General features: G+C 47.0%; 1 protein-coding gene across 1 annotated transcript in view; it reads left to right on the top strand.

The window, feature by feature from the left end:
* Nucleotides 1-6925: 6925 nt before the first annotated feature.
* The window catches only part of LOC106591960 (protein CBFA2T1), a gene marked incomplete at its 5' end in the record, with an annotated part of 45288 nt that continues 34735 nt past the window's right edge, over nucleotides 6926-17478 (top strand). The window contains one exon of the mRNA XM_082961427.1: nucleotides 6926-7116. Within this exon, the coding sequence (XP_082817553.1) occupies nucleotides 6926-7116 (191 nt within the window). The remainder of the gene's footprint in view (nucleotides 7117-17478) is intronic.

Raw genomic sequence — 17478 nt, 5'->3', positions numbered from 1 at the left:
CTCTCTCTCTCTCTCTCTCTCTCTCTCTCTCTCTCTCTCTCTCTCTCTCTCCTCTCTCTCTCTCTCTCTCTCTCTCTCTCTCTCTCTCTCTCTCTCTCTCTCTCTCTCTCTCTCTCTCTCTCTCTCTCTCTCTCTCTCTCTCTCTCTCTCTCTCTCTCTCTCTCTCTCACTCTCTCTTGCTTTCTCTCTCTCTCTCTCTCTCTCTCTCTCTCTCTCTCACTCTCTCTTGCTTTCTCTCTCACTCATTATGAGGGCTGGGTGAACATGAATACCAGCAAATTTCTATGTGTAATGGTGGCAGTTAGTGGCACTCTGCTTCTCAGTGTACGTCCAAAATGGCACCCTATTCCCTATACAGTGCACTACTTTTGGCTAGAGTACTATAGTCCCTGGTCAAAGTAGTGCATTATATAGGGAATAGGGTGCCAAATGGAAAACAGCATGGGGTTTAATATTCTTGGTGAATCAGAGGGATCTCTGGGAGGACTAATGCATTATGGGTCACAGGAAATGGATCATTTAGGACTTGAGATAATCAGTATTTTTAGGCTCTCACAGTGTAAACCTCTGGAGTGGAGCAAATGCCCTCAAACTTCACAGTAGAGATGCTAATGGAATAAACTACAGCCTAGCATGTCACTACAACACAGATCACAGTAGAGATGCTAATGGAATAAACTACGGCCTAGCATGTCACTACAACACACATCACAGTAGAGATGCTAATGGTATAATCTACAGCCTAGCATGTCACTACAACACAGATCACAGTAGAGATGCTAATGGTATCAAATCAAATCAAATCAAATTTATTTTTATATAGCCCTTCGTACATCAGCTGATATTCTCAAAGTGCTGTACAGAAACCCAGCCTAAAACCCCAAACAGCAAGCAAAGCATGTGAAAGAAGCACGGTGGCTAGGAAAAACTCCCTAGGAAAAACTCCCTAGAAAGGCCAAAAACCTAGGAAGAAACCTAGAGAGGAACCAGGCTATGAGGGGTGGCCAGTCCTCTTCTGGCTGTGCAGGGTGGATATTAAAACAGAACATGGTCAAAATGTTAAAATGTTAAAATGTTCATAAATGACCAGCATGGTCAAATAATAATAATCATAGTAGTTGTCGAGGGTGCAACAAGCACGTCCGGTGAACAGGTCAGGGTTCCATAGCCGCAGGCAGAACAGTTGAAACTGGAGCAGCAGCACGGCCAGGTGGACTGGGGACAGCAAGGAGTCATCATACCAGGTAGTCCTGAGGCATGGTCCTAGGGCTCAGGTCCTCCGAGAGAAAGACAGAAAGAGAGAAAGAGAGAATTAGAGAGAGCATATTTAAATACACACAGGACACCGGATAAGACAAGAGAAATACTCCAGATGTAACAGACTGACCCTAGCCCCCCGACACATAAACTACTGCAGCATAAATACTGGAGGCTGAGTAATGGTATAAACTACAGCCTAGCATGACACTACAACACACATCACAGTAGAGATGCTAATGGAATAAACTACGGCCTAGCATGTCACTACAACACACATCACAGTAGAGATGCTAATGGAATAAACTACGGCCTAGCATGTCACTACAACACACATCACAGTAGAGATGCTAATAGAATAAACTACGGCCTAGCATGTCACTACAACACACATCACAGTAGAGATGCTAATGGTATAAACTACAGCCTAGCATGTCACTACAACACACATCACAGTAGAGATGCTAATGGATAAACTACATCTACGCCACTGAGGATAATGGTTGGGTCCTCTTCAGATGGAGGGTAATGGTTTGGGTCGTCTCTTCAGATAGAGGGTAATGGTTTGAGTCCTCTCTTCAGATAGAGGGTAATGGTTTGGGTCCTCTCTTCAGATAGAGGGTAATGGTTTGAGTCCTCTCTTCAGATGGAGGGTAATGGTTGGGTCCTCCTTCAGATAGAGGGTAATGGTTTGGGTCGTCTCTTCAGATGGAGGGTAATGGTTTGGGTCCTCTCTTCAGATAGAGGGTAATGGTTTGTTCGTCTCTTCAGATAGAGGGTAATGGTTTGTTCCTCTCTTCAGATAGAGGGTAATGGTTTGTTCCTCTCTTCAGATGGAGGGTAATGGTTTGGGTCCTCTCTTCAGATAGAGGGTAATGGTTTGAGTCCTCTCTTCAGATAGAGGGTAATGGTTTGAGTCCTCTCTTCAGATAGAGGGTAATGGTTTGGGTCCTCTCTTCAGATAGAGGGTAATGGTTTGTTCCTCTTCAGATAGAGGGTAATGGTTTGGGTCCTCTCTTCAGATAGAGGGTAATGGTTTGTTCCTCTCTTCAGATAGAGGGTAATGGTTTGTGTCCTCTCTTCAGATAGAGGGTAATGGTTTGTTCCTCTCTTCAGATGGAGGGTAATGTTTGGGTCCTCTCTTCAGATAGAGGGTAATGGTTTGAGTCCTCTCTTCAGATAGAGGGTAATGGTTTGAGTCCTCTCTTCAGATAGAGGGTAATGGTTTGGGTCCTCTCTTCAGATAGAGGGTAATGGTTTGTGTCCTCTTCAGATAGAGGGTAATGGTTTGGGTCCTCTCTTCAGATAGAGGGTAATGTTTGGGTCCTCTCTTCAGATAGAGGGTAATGGTTTGGGTCCTCTCTTCAGATAGAGGGTAATGGTTTGAGTCCTCTCTTCAGATAGAGGGTAATGTTTGGGTCCTCTCTTCAGATAGAGGGTAATGGTTTGGGTCCTCTTCAGATAGAGGGTAATGGTTTGAGTCCTCTCTTCAGATAGAGGGTAATGGTTTGAGTCCTCTCTTCAGATAGAGGGTAATGGTTTGAGTCCTCTCTTCAGGATAGAGGGTAATGGTTTGAGTCCTCTCTTCAGATAGAGGGTAATGGTTTGAGTCCTCTCTTCAGATAGAGGGTAATGTTTGGGTCCTCTTCAGATAGAGGGTAATGTTTGGGTCGTCTCTTCAGATAGAGGGTAATGTTTGGGTCCTCTCTTCAGATAGAGGGTAATGTTTGGGTCCTCTTCGGATAGAGGGTAATGTTTGGGTCCTCTCTTCAGATGGAGGGTAATGGTTGGGTCCTCTCTTCAGATAGAGGGTAATGGTTTGGGTCGTCTCTTCAGATGGAGGGTAATGGTTTGGGTCCTCTCTTCAGATAGAGGGTAATGGTTTGTTCCTCTCTTCAGATAGAGGGTAATGGTTTGTTCCTCTCTTCAGATAGAGGGTAATGGTTTGTTCCTCTCTTCAGATGGAGGGTAATGTTTGGGTCCTCTCTTCAGATAGAGGGTAATGGTTTGAGTCCTCTCTTCAGATAGAGGTAATGGTTTGAGTCCTCTCTTCAGATAGAGGGTAATGTTTGGGTCCTCTCTTCAGATAGAGGGTAATGGTTTGTTCCTCTTCAGATAGAGGGTAATGGTTTGGGTCCTCTCTTCAGATAGAGGGTAATGGTTTGTTCCTCTCTTCAGATAGAGGGTAATGGTTTGTTCCTCTCTTCAGATAGAGGGTAATGGTTTGTTCCTCTCTTCAGATGGAGGGTAATGTTTGGGTCCTCTCTTCAGATAGAGGGTAATGGTTTAAGTCCTCTCTTCAGATAGAGGGTAATGGTTTGAGTCCTCTCTTCAGATAGAGGGTAATGTTTGGGTCCTCTCTTCAGATAGAGGGTAATGGTTTGTTCCTCTTCAGATAGAGGGTAATGGTTTGGGTCCTCTCTTCAGATAGAGGGTAATGTTTGGGTCCTCTCTTCAGATAGAGGGTAATGTTTGGGTCCTCTCTTCAGATAGAGGGTAATGGTTTGGTTCCTCTCTTCAGATAGAGGGTAATGTTTGGGTCCTCTCTTCAGATAGAGGGTAATGGTTTGTTCCTCTCTTCAGATAGAGGGTAATGTTTGGGTCCTCTCTCAGATAGAGGGTAATGGTTTGGGTCCTCTCTTCAGATAGAGGGTAATGGTTTGAGTCCTCTCTTCAGATAGAGGGTAATGTTTGAGGTCCTCTCTTCAGATAGAGGGTAATGGTTTGGGTCCTCTTCAGATAGAGGGTAATGGTTTGAGTCCTCTCTTCAGATAGAGGGTAATGGTTTGAGTCCTCTCTTCAGATAGAGGGTAATGGTTTGAGTCCTCTCTTCAGATAGAGGGTAATGGTTTGAGTCCTCTCTTCAGATAGAGGGTAATGGTTTGAGTCCTCTCTTCAGATAGAGGGTAATGTTTGGGTCCTCTTCAGATAGAGGGGTAATGTTTGGGTCGTCTCTTCAGATAGAGGGTAATGGTTGGGTCCTCTCTTCAGATAGAGGGTAATGTTTGGGTCCTCTCTTCAGATAGAGAGTAATGTTTGGGTCCTCTTCAGATAGAGGGTAATGTTTGGGTCCTCTTCAGATAGAGGGTAATGGTTTGAGTCCTCTCTTCAGATAGAGGGTAATGTTTGGGTCCTCTCTTCAGATAGAGGGTAATGTTTGGGTCCTCTTCAGATAGAGGGCAATGGTTTGAGTCCTCTCTTCAGATAGAGGGTAATGGTTTGTTCCTCTCTTCAGATAGAGGGTAATGTTTGGGTCCTCTCTTCAGATAGAGGGTAATGTTTGAGTCCTCTCTTCAGATGGAGGGTAATGTTTGGGTCCTCTTCAGATAGAGGGGTAATGGTTTGGGTCGTCTCTTCAGATAGAGGGTAATGGTTTGAGTCCTCTCTTCAGATAGAGGGTAATGGTTTGTTCCTCTTCAGATAGAGGGTAATGGTTTGGGGTCCTCTCTTCAGATAGAGGGTAATGTTTGGGTCCTCTCTTCAGATAGAGGGTAATGGTTTGGGTCCTCTCTTCAGATAGAGGGTAATGGTTTGAGTCCTCTCTTCAGATAGAGGGTAATGGTTTGAGTCCTCTCTTCAGATAGAGGGTAATGGTTTGAGTCCTCTCTTCAGATAGAGGGTAATGGTTTGAGTCCTCTCTTCAGATAGAGGGTAATGTTTGGGTCCTCTTCAGATAGAGGGTAATGTTTGGGTCGTCTCTTCAGATAGAGGGTAATGTTTGGGTCCTCTCTTCAGATAGAGGGTAATGTTTGGGTCCTCTTCGGATAGAGGGTAATGTTTGGGTCCTCTCTTCAGATGGAGGGTAATGGTTGGGTCCTCTCTTCAAATAGAGGGTAATGGTTTGGGTCGTCTCTTCAGATGGAGGGTAATGGTTTGGGTCCTCTCTTCAGATAGAGGGTAATGGTTTGTTCCTCTCTTCAGATAGAGGGTAATGGTTTGTTCCTCTCTTCAGATAGAGGGTAATGGTTTGTTCCTCTCTTCAGATGGAGGGTAATGTTTGGGTCCTCTCTTCAGATAGAGGGTAATGGTTGTGAGTCCTCTCTTCAGATAGAGGTAATGGTTTGAGTCCTCTCTTCAGATAGAGGGTAATGTTTGGGTCCTCTCTTCAGATAGAGGGTAATGGTTTGTTCCTCTTCAGATAGAGGGTAATGGTTTGGGTCCTCTCTTCAGATAGAGGGTAATGGTTTGTTCCTCTCTTCAGATAGAGGGTAATGGTTTGTTCCTCTCTTCAGATAGAGGGTAATGGTTTGTTCCTCTCTTCAGATGGAGGGTAATGTTTGGGTCCTCTCTTCAGATAGAGGGTAATGGTTTAAGTCCTCTCTTCAGATAGAGGGTAATGGTTTGAGTCCTCTCTTCAGATAGAGGGTAATGTTTGGGTCCTCTCTTCAGATAGAGGGTAATGGTTTGTTCCTCTTCAGATAGAGGGTAATGGTTTGGGTCCTCTCTTCAGATAGAGGGTAATGTTTGGGTCCTCTCTTCAGATAGAGGGTAATGTTTGGGTCCTCTCTTCAGATAGAGGGTAATGGTTTGTTCCTCTCTTCAGATAGAGGGTAATGTTTGGGTCCTCTCTTCAGATAGAGGGTAATGGTTTGTTCCTCTCTTCAGATAGAGGGTAATGTTTGGGTCCTCTTCAGATAGAGGGTAATGGTTTGGTCCTCTCTTCAGATAGAGGGTAATGGTTTGAGTCCTCTCTTCAGATAGAGGGTAATGTTTGGGTCCTCTCTTCAGATAGAGGGTAATGGTTTGGGTCCTCTTCAGATAGAGGGTAATGGTTTGTTCCTCTCTTCAGATAGAGGGTAATGGTTTGAGTCCTCTCTTCAGATAGAGGGTAATGGTTTGAGTCCTCTCTTCAGATAGAGGGTAATGGTTTGGTCCTCTCTTCAGATAGAGGGTAATGGTTTGAGTCCTCTCTTCAGATAGAGGGTAATGTTTGGGTCCTCTTCAGATAGAGGGTAATGTTTGGGTCGTCTCTTCAGATAGAGGGTAATGGTTGGGTCCTCTCTTCAGATAGAGGGTAATGTTTGGGTCCTCTCTTCAGATAGAGAGTAATGTTTGGGTCCTCTTCAGATAGAGGGTAATGTTTGGGTCCTCTTCAGATAGAGGGTAATGGTTTGAGTCCTCTCTTCAGATAGAGGGTAATGGTTTGGGTCCTCTCTTCAGATAGAGGGTAATGTTTGGGTCCTCTCTTCAGATAGAGGGTAATGGTTTGAGTCCTCTCTTCAGATAGAGGGTAATGGTTTGTTCCTCTCTTCAGATAGAGGGTAATGTTTGGGTCCTCTCTTCAGATAGAGGGTAATGTTTGAGTCCTCTCTTCAGATAGAGGGTAATGGTTTGAGTCCTCTTCAGATAGAGGGTAATGGTTTGGGTCGCTCTTCAGATAGAGGGTAATGGTTTGAGTCCTCTTCAGATAGAGGGTAATGGTTTGAGTCCTCTCTTCAGATAGAGGGTAATGTTTGGGTCCTCTTCAGATGATGAGAGATCCTTTACTGTATGTTTCAGCGACACAGAGACCACATTTAGACAGCGCTAGATTTGAATCACTATTTCAAGATGTGGTATTGTTACATGTGGTATGTCAGAAGATGCCAGGTAATATACAGCTTTGTGTTCGTGTACTGTCTGTCAGTCAGTACCCAGCAGTTCCAGATCGTGACCACTGTCTTCCCCCCTACAGGCCAACCTGCCTCTATTACAGCGGGAGCTGCTGCACTGTGCCCGTCTGGCCAAGCAGAACCCAGCTCAGTACCTGGCCCAACACGAACAACTCCTCCTGGACACCTGCTCCACCACCTCCCCCGTCGACTCCTCAGAACTACTCCTCGACCTCAACGACAACGGCAAGAGGAGAACACCTGACAGGTGAGGTTGGTGTTGGTGTCTGCTGGTTCTGGAGGAGAACACCTGACAGGTGAGGTTGGTGTTGGTGTCTGCTGGTTCTAGGAGGAGAAACACCTGACAGGTGAGGTTGGGGTTGGTGTCTGCTGGTTCTGGAGGAGAACACCTGACAGGTGAGGTTGGTGTCTGCTGGTTCTGGAGGAGAACACCTGACAGGTGAGGTTGGTGTTGGTGTCTGCTGGTTCTGGAGGAGAACACCTGACAGGTGAGGTTGGTGTTGGTGTCTGCTGGTTCTGGAGGAGACACCTGACAGGTGAGGTTGGTGTTGGTGTCTGCTGGTTCTGGAGGAGAACACCTGACAGGTGAGGTTGGTGTTGGTGTCTGCTGGTTCTGGAGGAGAACACCTGACAGGTGAGGTTGATGTCTGCTGGTTCTGGAGGAGACACCTGACAGGTGAGGTTGGTGTCTGCTGGTTCTGGAGGAGAACACCTGACAGGTGAGGTTGGTGTTGGTGTCTGCTGGTTCTGGAGGAGACACCTGACAGGTGAGGTTGGGGTTGGTGTCTGCTGATGTCTGCTGTCCTTCCGAAACACGACCCTGTCAAGCTGCACTGCTTCTTGACACTTAACATGGAAGCCAGCCACACCAATGTGTCGAAGGAAACACCGCAAAGCTGGAGTCCGAAGTCAGCGTGCATGTGCCTGGCCTGCCATAAGGAGTCGCTAGAGTGTGATGGGATGCGGACATCCCAGCAGGCCAAACCCTCCCCTAACCCGGACGATGCTGGACCAATTGTGTGCCACCTCATGGGTCTCCAGGTCGCAGCCCGCTGTGACAGAGCCTGGGATCAAACCTGGGTCTATGGTGACGCCTTTAGCACTGTGATGCAGTGCCTTAGACCCCTGTGCCATACGGGAGGCCCCTACAAATGTATTAAAAATAAAAAACGGAAATATCTTATTTACATAAGCATTCAGAGCCTTTTCTAAGAGACTTGAAATTGAGCTCATGTGCATCCTGTTTCCATTGATCATCCTTGAGATGTTTCTACAACTTGACTGGAGTCCACCTGTGGTAAATTAAGTTTATTGGGCATGATTTGGAAAGGCACACACCTGTCTATATAGGTTCTGAGAAAAACCAAGCCATGAGGTCGAAGGAATTGTCCATAGAACTCCGAGACAGGATTGTGTCGAGGCACTGATCTGGGGAAGAGTAACAAAAAATGTCTTCAGCATTGAAGGTCCCCAAGAACACTTTGGCCTCCATCATTCTTAAATGGAAGAACTTTGGAACCACCAAGACTCTTCCTAGACCTGGCTGCCCGAACAAACTGAGCAATCGGGGGAGAAGGGCCTTGATCATGGAGGTGACCAATGGTCACTCTAACAGAGCTCCAGAGTTCTTCTGTGGAGATGGGAGAACCTTCCAGAAGGACAACCATCTCTGCAGCACTCCACCAATCAGGCCTTTATGGTAGAGTGACCAGACGGAAGCCACTCCTCAGTAAAAGGCACATGACATTCCACTTGGTGTTTGCCAAAAGGCACCTAAAGGACTCTCAGACCATGAGAAACAAGATTCTCTGGTCTGATAAAAGCAAGATTGAACTTGTTGCCCTGAAAGCCAAGCGTCACGTCTGGAGGAAACCTGGCACCATCCCTACGGTGAAGCATGGTGGTGGCAGCATCATGCTGTGGGGATGTTTTCAGCAGCAGGGACTGGGAGACTAGTCAGGATCGAGGGAAAGATTAACGGAGTAAAGTACAGAGATATCCTTGATGAAAACCTTCTACATAGAGCTCAGGACCTCAGACTGGGGCGAAGGTTCACCTTCCAACAGGACAACGACCCTAAGAACACATCCAAGACAACGCAGAAGTGGCTTCGGGACAAGTCTCTGAATGTACTTGAGTGGCCCAGCCAGGGCTCGTACTTGAACCCAGTTGAATATCTCTGGAGAGACTTGAAAATAGCTGTGCAGTGGTGCTCCCCATCCAACCTGACAGAACTTGAGAGGATCTGCAGAGAAGAATGGGAGAAACTCCCCAAATACAGGTGTGCCAAGCTTGTAGTCTCATACCCAAGAAGACTCGAGGCTGTAATCTCTGCCAAAGGTGCTTCAACAAAGTACTGATTAAAGGGTCTGAATGCTTTTTATATATATATATATATATATATATATATATATATATATATATATATATATATATATATATATATATATATATATATACATTTGCAAACATGTCTAAAAACCTGTTTTGAGGGGAAAAAAATACAATTTAATCAATTTTAGAATAAGGCTGTAATGTAAGAAATGTGGGGGAAAAGTCAAGGGGTCTGAATACTTTCCGAATGCATATGTATCAATGAATTGGCGAGGGCACAAGAACAGTCTGCAGCACCCAGCCTCATCCTACTAGAATCTGAAGTCAAATGTCTCCTGTTTTCTGATGATCTGATACTTCTGTCACCAACCAACGAGGGCCTACAGCAGCACCTAGATCTTCTGCACAGATTCTGTCAGACCTGGGCCCTGACAGACCTGGGCCCTGACAGACCTGGGCCCTGACAGTAAATCTCAGTAAGACCAAAATAATGGTGTTCCAAAAAAAAGGGTCCAGTTGCCAGGACCACAAATACAAATTCTACCTAGACACTGTTGCCCTGTAGCGCCACAGGTAACTTCCATAAATCTGTGAACGATCTGAGAGACAAGGCAAGAAGGGGTTTTCTACGCCATCAAAATGAACATAAAATTCGACATACCAATTACGATCTCAAATCAAATCAAATTGTATTGGTCACATACAAATGGTTAGCAGATGTTATTGCGAGTGTAGCAAAAACACTTGTGTGTAGCGATCTGCATTCCCCTTTATGGTTTTGAGGTCTGGGGTTGCATCATTGGGACAAACACTCTGGATGCAGAATTCTGGAAAAAACATTGTCCGTTTATAACGTAAAACACAGAATAATGCATGCAGAGCAGAATTAGGACGATTCACGCTAATTATCAAAATCCAGAAAAGAGCAATTTAATTCTATAACCACCTAAAAACAAGCGATTCCCAACCCTTCCATTACAAAGCCATCACCTACAGAGAGATGAACCTGGAGAAGAGTCCCCTATGCAAGCTGGTCTTGGGGCTCTGTTCACAAACACAATTAGACCCAACCAAATCATGTGAAAACGAAAAGATAATTACTTGACACATTGGAGAGAACCAATAGAACAAAACAGAGGAAACTAAACTACTATTTGGCCCTAAACAGAAAAGAGCTGTTAAATTTAACAACCACCTAAATGGAAGTGATTCTGGAACCTTCCATAACAAAGCCATCACCTACAGAGAGATGAACCTGCAGAAGAGCCCCCCTAAGCAAGCTGGTGCTGGGGCTCTGTTCACAAACACAAACAGACCCACAGAGCCCCAGGACAGCAACACAAACAGACCCCACAGAGCCCCAGGACAGCAACACAAACAGACCCCACAGAGCCCCAGGACAGCAACACAAACAGACCCCACAGAGCCCCAGGACAGCAACACAATTAGACCCCACAGAGCCCCAGGACAGCAACACAATTAGACCCCACAGAGCCCCAGGACAGCAACACAATTAGACCCCACAGAGCCCCAGGACAGCAACACAATTAGACCCAACCAAATCATGACAAAACAAATTATTTGACACTTTGGAAAGAATAAACACGTTTTTTTTCACAATTGATATATAGAATTCCACAGCGAAGTCCAATTCTATCTTAGATTCCACGTGCGCTCCATTATGTCGTGTCTTTGGGCTTAGCATTAAACAGAAAATACAATTCTCTCACATTAACATCTTACAAGCATCCCAACATATTCCAAATAGGTTTATCCTTTTTCATTAATTTTATACAACCATTTAGATGTAAGTCTCATAGCTGAGGCTATTATATAAACATTATTATGGTAATATGGCCGTATTGTCTCTCATGAGTTTCACAACATTGTACCAAACGGACCAGTTCGTAGCTGGATTCTTCACCGATCTTTTATACCTTCTCCAGAACATAAATGTCATTCGGTTCTCCAATTCTGTGAGTTGGAAGAATCCTTTGTTCTCTATGAAAACTCACTGTGTCTCAAAACTGTGGCCATGAGGCAGGACATTCCCTTTGGAATTTACGACCGCCTTATGACCAGAGCAGCCTGGGTGTAGGAGACAGAGGGAGATGGTGCAGAAGTAGGGGGATGGTAGAGGGGGAGGGGGTCAACTGTGCTCGCTGTACCCAAAGAGGGCAACGTCATGACACTCCATTTTCTATTAGATTAAGTACCACAGTGTTGCCACAAGAAAAGTGGAGCACAAACAACATTGTAAATACAACCTATATTTGTCCAGGATCTCTATACCAGGCGGTGTCAGAGGAAGGCCCTAAAATTTTTCAAATACTCCAGCCACCCCAGTCATACACTGTTCTCTCTGCTACCGCACGGCAAGCGGTACCGGAGCTCCAAGTCTAGGTCCAAGAGGCTTCTAAACAGATTCTACCCCCAAGACATAAGACTCCTGAACATCTAATCAAATGGCTTCCCAGACTATTAGCCTTGTCACTTTAGTAACTCTACCTACATGTACATATTACCTCAATTACCTCGACTAACCGGTGCCCCCGCACATTGACTCTGTACCAGTAACCCCTGTATATAGCCTCCACATTGACTCTGTACCGGTACCCCCTGTATATAGCCTCCACATTGACTCTGTACCGGTACCCCCTGTATATAGCCTCCACATTGACTCTGTACCGGTACCCCCTGTATATAGCCTCCACATTGACTCTGTACCGGTACCCCCTGTATATAGCCTCCACATTGACTCTGTACTGGTACCCCCTGTATATAGCCTCCACATTGACTCTGTACGCGGTACCCCCCTGTATATAGCCTCCAACATTGACTCTGTACCGTAACCCCCTGTATATAGCCTCCACATTTTGATTTGATTTGAGAGAAAGAGAGAGAGAGAGACAGAGCCAGGATCCTGAAACCAGTTAAACCCTCCAGACCAGCGGTCTGTTTCAAATAGAGAGTAGAAGATAAAGATAACCAAACTGAGTATTCCAGCTGTATATCAGCGCGCTGCTGAAGGTAGTGTGTGTGTGTGTGTGTGTGTGTGTGTGTGTGTGTGTGTGTGTGTGTGTGTGTGTGTGTGTGTGTGTGTGTGTGTGTGTGTGTGTGTGTGTGTGTGTGTGTGTGTGTGTGTGTGTGCTGTTTGAATTGAAAGGACAAATCCCTCGGAGGATTAGCTCATACCTACTTTAACACAGAGAAGAAGAGAAAATAACCCCAGAATCTGATACACAGAATTCCCACCTCAGGTTCCCAGAACAATGGTGAAAAGCCTGGATGAGAGATATATATATATATTTATGTAATACTTGCATTGTGCTGGCTGCTGTGTAATGCATGGAGAGTTAGCCTAGGTCCCAAATGGAACCCTATTTCCTATGTAGTGCACTACTTTTGATCAGGGCCCATTGACAGGAATCCTAATGGCCCTGGTCAAAAGTAGTGCACTAAATATGGAACAGGGTTCTATTTGGGACGCACTCAGATATAGCCTGGGGAGTACAGGAAAGATGGGGGATTATAACACATACAGATGAGCGTCCTGCACCAATACTGGCCAAACTGTTCTCAGTCTGTCCTCCTGCACCAGAACAGCTGATTAAGCCCTTCTCAGTCTGTCCTCCTGCACCAATACTGGCTAAGCTCTTCTCAGTCTGTCCTCCTGCACCAGAACGGCTGGCTGAGCCCTTCTCAGTCTGTCCTCCTGCACCAGAACAGCTGGCTAAGCTCTTCTCAGTCTGTCCTCCTGCACCAGAACGGCTGGCTAAGCCCTTCTCAGTCTGTCCTCCTGCACCAATACAGCTGGTTAAGCTCTTCTCAGTCTGTCCTCCTGCACCAGAACAGCTGGCTAAGCCCTTCTCAGTCTGTCCTCCTGCACCAATACTGGCTAAGCCCTTCTCAGTCTGTCCTCCTGCACCAATACAGCTGGCTAAGCTCTTCTCAGTCTGTCCTCCTGCACCAGAACAGCTGGCTAAGCCCTTCTCAGTCTGTCCTCCTGCACCAGAACAGCTGGCTAAGCTCTTCTCAGTCTGTCCTCCTGCACCATTACAGCTGGCTAAGCCCTTCTCAGTCTGTCCTCCTGCACCAGAACAGCTGGCTAAGCCCTTCTCAGTCTGTCCTCCTGCACCAGAACAGCTGGCTAAGCTCTTCTCAGTCTGTCCTCCTGCACCAATACAGCTGGCTAAGCCCTTCTCAGTCTGTCCTCCTGCACCAGAACGGCTGGCTAAGCCCTTCTCAGTCTGTCCTCCTGCACCAGAACAGCTGGCTAAGCCCTTCTCAGTCTGTCCTCCTGCACCAGAACAGCTGATTAAGCCCTTCTCAGTCTGTCCTCCTGCACCAATACTGGCTAAGCTCTTCTCAGTCTGTCCTCCTGCACCAGAACGGCTGGCTAAGCCCTTCTCAGTCTGTCCTCCTGCACCAGAACGGCTGGCTGAGCCCTTCTCAGTCTGTCCTCCTGCACCAGAACAGCTGATTAAGCCCTTCTCAGTCTGTCCTCCTGCACCAATACTGGCTAAGCTCTTCTCAGTCTGTCCTCCTGCACCAGAACGGCTGGCTAAGCCCTTCTCAGTCTGTCCTCCTGCACCAGAACGGCTGATTAAGCCCTTCTCAGTCTGTCCTCCTGCACCAATACTGGCTAAGCCCTTCTCAGTCTGTCCACCTGCACCAATACAGCTGGCTAAGCTCTTCTCAGTCTGTCCTCCTGCACCAATACAGCTGGCTAAGCCCTTCTCAGTCTGTCCTCCTGCACCAGAACAGCTGGCTAAGCCCTTCTCAGTCTGTCCTCCTGCACCAATACTGGCTAAGCCCTTCTCAGTCTGTCCTCCTGCACCAATACAGCTGGCTAAGCTCTTCTCAGTCTGTCCTCCTGCACCAATACTGGCTAAGCTCTTCTCAGTCTGTCCTCCTGCACCAGAACAGCTGGCTAAGCTCTTCTCAGTCTGTCCTCCTGCACCAGAACAGCTGGCTAAGCCCTTCTCAGTCTGTCCTCCTGCACCAGAACAGCTGGCTAAGCTCTTCTCAGTCTGTCCTCCTGCACCAATACAGCTGGCTAAGCCCTTCTCAGTCTGTCCTCCTGCACCAATACAGCTGGCTAAGCTCTTCTCAGTCTGTCCTCCTGCACCAGAACGGCTGGCTAAGCCCTTCTCAGTCTGTCCTCCTGCACCAGAACGGCTGGCTAAGCCCTTCTGAATATATGAATGTTACAATGTATATCATGATTATGGGATGTCAGGTACCCGAGCGGTTAGAGAATCTGGCGCGATGTGAGCTGGCAATGCCATTGTCTGTCGTGGTGCCCTTGAGCAAGGGACTTAAACCCCCCCCACACCAACAGCTCCCCGGTACCCAGTGTGGAGCCCCCCCCCCCCCCCCCCCCCCCTCCCCCTCTCTAAAGCCAGAGGCGTGTGAATGTCTTTCAGCAGAGGGGTTGGGTTAAAAGCGGAAGTCAAATTTCTGTTGGACCTTGTGTGCAGTTGACCAATAAAGTGATCTTAATTTGAGTTATCATAAAATATTACGCCGCCCTGCCTCATGGATAGTTCTTGACCTCTACAACACAGCAGATCCATCAGCATGAAAACAAGGACCAGAGTAACTTTACTACACAGCTAGCTAGTAGGGAGAGGAGAGGAGAGGAGAGGAGAGGAGAGGAGAGGAGAGGAGAGGAGGGGAGGGGAGGGGAGGGGGAGGGGAGGGGAGAGGAGAGGAGAGGAGAGGAGAGGAGAGGAGAGGAGAGGAGAGGAGAGGAGAGGAGAGGAGAGGAGAGGAGAGGAGAGGAGAGGAGAGGAGAGGAGAGGAGAGGAGAGGAGAGGAGAGGAGATGTAGGGAGGTAAGGAGGGATGAGCATTGTGCAAGAAAAGGTGTGCGTGTGTGTGTATGCGGAGCATATGGACTGAGATGGATGAGCGTTAGGAGGCCATGAAAAACCCTCATTAACCTGTTATGGCTAGGGGGCAGTATTTTCACGGCTGGATAAAAAACGTACCCGATTTAATCTGGTTACCACTCCTACCCAGTAACTAGAATATGCATATACTTATTACATATGGATAGAAAACACCCTAAAGTTTCTAAAACTGTTTGAATGGTGTCTGTGAGTATAACAGAACTCATTTGGCAGGCAAAAACCTGACAAGGTTTCATGCAGGAAGTGGCCTGTCTGACAAGGTGTCGTTCTTCTTGTCTCTGTTTATTGAAGAGTGAGGATCTTAGCTGTCCCGGTGACACTTCCTACGGCTGCCAGAGGGTCTCAGAAGGCGGTAAAAAGCTGAATCGTGGCTTTGCAGGCTCTGGCTGAAAAAAAGTAGCGCGTTTGGGTAGTGGCTGGTTACAGTACTGTGAGACTCAGGCGCGTGCCCGCGTCGACCGAAAGCTTTGTTTACTTTCCTCTGTTTAGCTAAAAGGAGATTCCCGGTCGGAATATTATCGCTTTTTTACGAGAAAAATGGCATAAAAATGGATTTTAAACAGCGGTTGACATGCTTCGAAGTACGGTAATGGAATATTTCGATTTTTTTGTCACGAATTGCGCCATGCGCACGACCCTTCTTTACCATTTCGGATAGTGTCTGGGACGCACTAACAAAACGCCGCTATTCGGATATAACGATGGATTATTTGGGACCAAACCAACATTTGTTATTGAAGTAGCAGTCCTGGGAGTGCATTCTGACGAAGACAACAAAAGGTAATCAAACTTTTATAATAGTAAATCTGATATTGGTGAGTGCTAAACTTGCCGGGTGTCTAAATAGCTAGCCTGTGATGCCTGGGCTATCTACTGAGAATATTGCAAAATGTGCTTTCACCAAAAAGCTATTTTAAAATCGGACATATCGAGTGCATAGAGGAGTTCTGTATCTATAATTCTTAAAATAATTGTTATGCTTTTTGTGAACGTTTATCGTGAGTAATTTAGTAAATTCACCGGCAGTGTTCGGTGGGAATGTTAGTCACATGCTAGTCACATGCTAATGTAAAAAGCTGGTTTTTGATATAAATATGAACTTGATTGAACAAAACATGCATGTATTGTATAACATAATGTCCTAGGGTTGTCATCTGATGAAGATCATCAAAGGTTAGTGCTGCATTTAGCTGTCTTCTGGGTTTTTGTGACATTATATGCTAGCTTGAAAAATGGGTGTCTGATTATTTCTGGCTTGGTACTCTGCTGACATAATCTAATGTTTTGCTTTCGTTGTAAAGCCTTTTTGAAATCGGACAGTGTGGTTAGATAAAGGAGAGTCTTATCTTTAAAATGCTGTAAAATAGTCATATGTTTGAAAAATTGAAGTTTTTGTATTTTTGAGGAATTTGTAATTCGCGCCACGCCTATCATTGGATATTGGAGCAGGTGTTCCGCTAGCGGAACGTCTAGATGTAAGAGGTTTTAAGAGGTTTTAAGAGGATGGGTACGGGATGCTAACACCATGGTAACGGGGAGATAGTGGTAGAGAGGGGGAGCGAGGGATGACACTGGGAAGGGAGGGAGGGGAAGAGGAGAGGAGAGGAGAGGAGAGGAGAGAAGAAGAGAGAGGAGAGGAGAGGAAGAAGAGGAGAAGGGGAGGAGAGGGGAGGAGAGGAGAGGCGAAGGGGAGGAGAGGGGGAGGAGAGGAGAGGAGAGGAGAGGATGGAACCCCTGTGTTTCTCACTATGTCCTCTTCCCCCTCCTCCAGAACCTCTTCCCCCTTCCCTCCTCCAGAACCTCTTCCCCCCTCCTCTTCCCCCTCCTCTTCTCCCCTCCTCCAGAACCTCTTCCCCCCTCCTCTTCCCCCTCCTCCAGAACCTCTTCCCCCCTCCTCCAAAAGAAGTGCACTACTGTAGGGAATCGACTCGGTTACCACTAATGCTCACTCCCCAACCTCTCCCCCTCTCTCTTCCCTCCTCCCTCTCCTCCTCCTCCTCTCTGTCCTCCCTCCCCCTCTCCTCTTCCTCCTCCTCTAGTTCCTCTCCCCCCTCCTCCAGGTCCTCTCTGTTCCCTCCCCCTCTCCTCCTCTCTGTTCCCTCCCCCTCTCCTCCTCCTCCTCTCTGTTCCCTCCCCCTCTCCTCCTCCTCCTCTCTGTTCCCTCCCCCTCTCCTCCTCCTCCTCTCTGTTCCCTCCCCCTCTTCCTCCTCCTCTCTGTTCCCTCCCCCTCTCCTCCTCCTCCTCTCTGTTCCCTCCCCCTCTCCTCCTCCTCCTCTCTGTTCCCCTCCCCCCTCTCCTCCTCCTCCTCTCTGTTCCCTCCCCTCTCTCCTCCTCCTCCTCTCTGTTCCCTCCCTCTCC

Source organism: Salmo salar, chromosome 14, assembly GCF_965601325.2.
Source record: "Salmo salar chromosome 14, fSalSal1, whole genome shotgun sequence".
NCBI lineage: Eukaryota > Metazoa > Chordata > Actinopteri > Salmoniformes > Salmonidae > Salmo > Salmo salar.
Note: the sequence above shows the minus strand (reverse complement) of the source record. Positions and strands in the feature narration are given on the sequence as shown.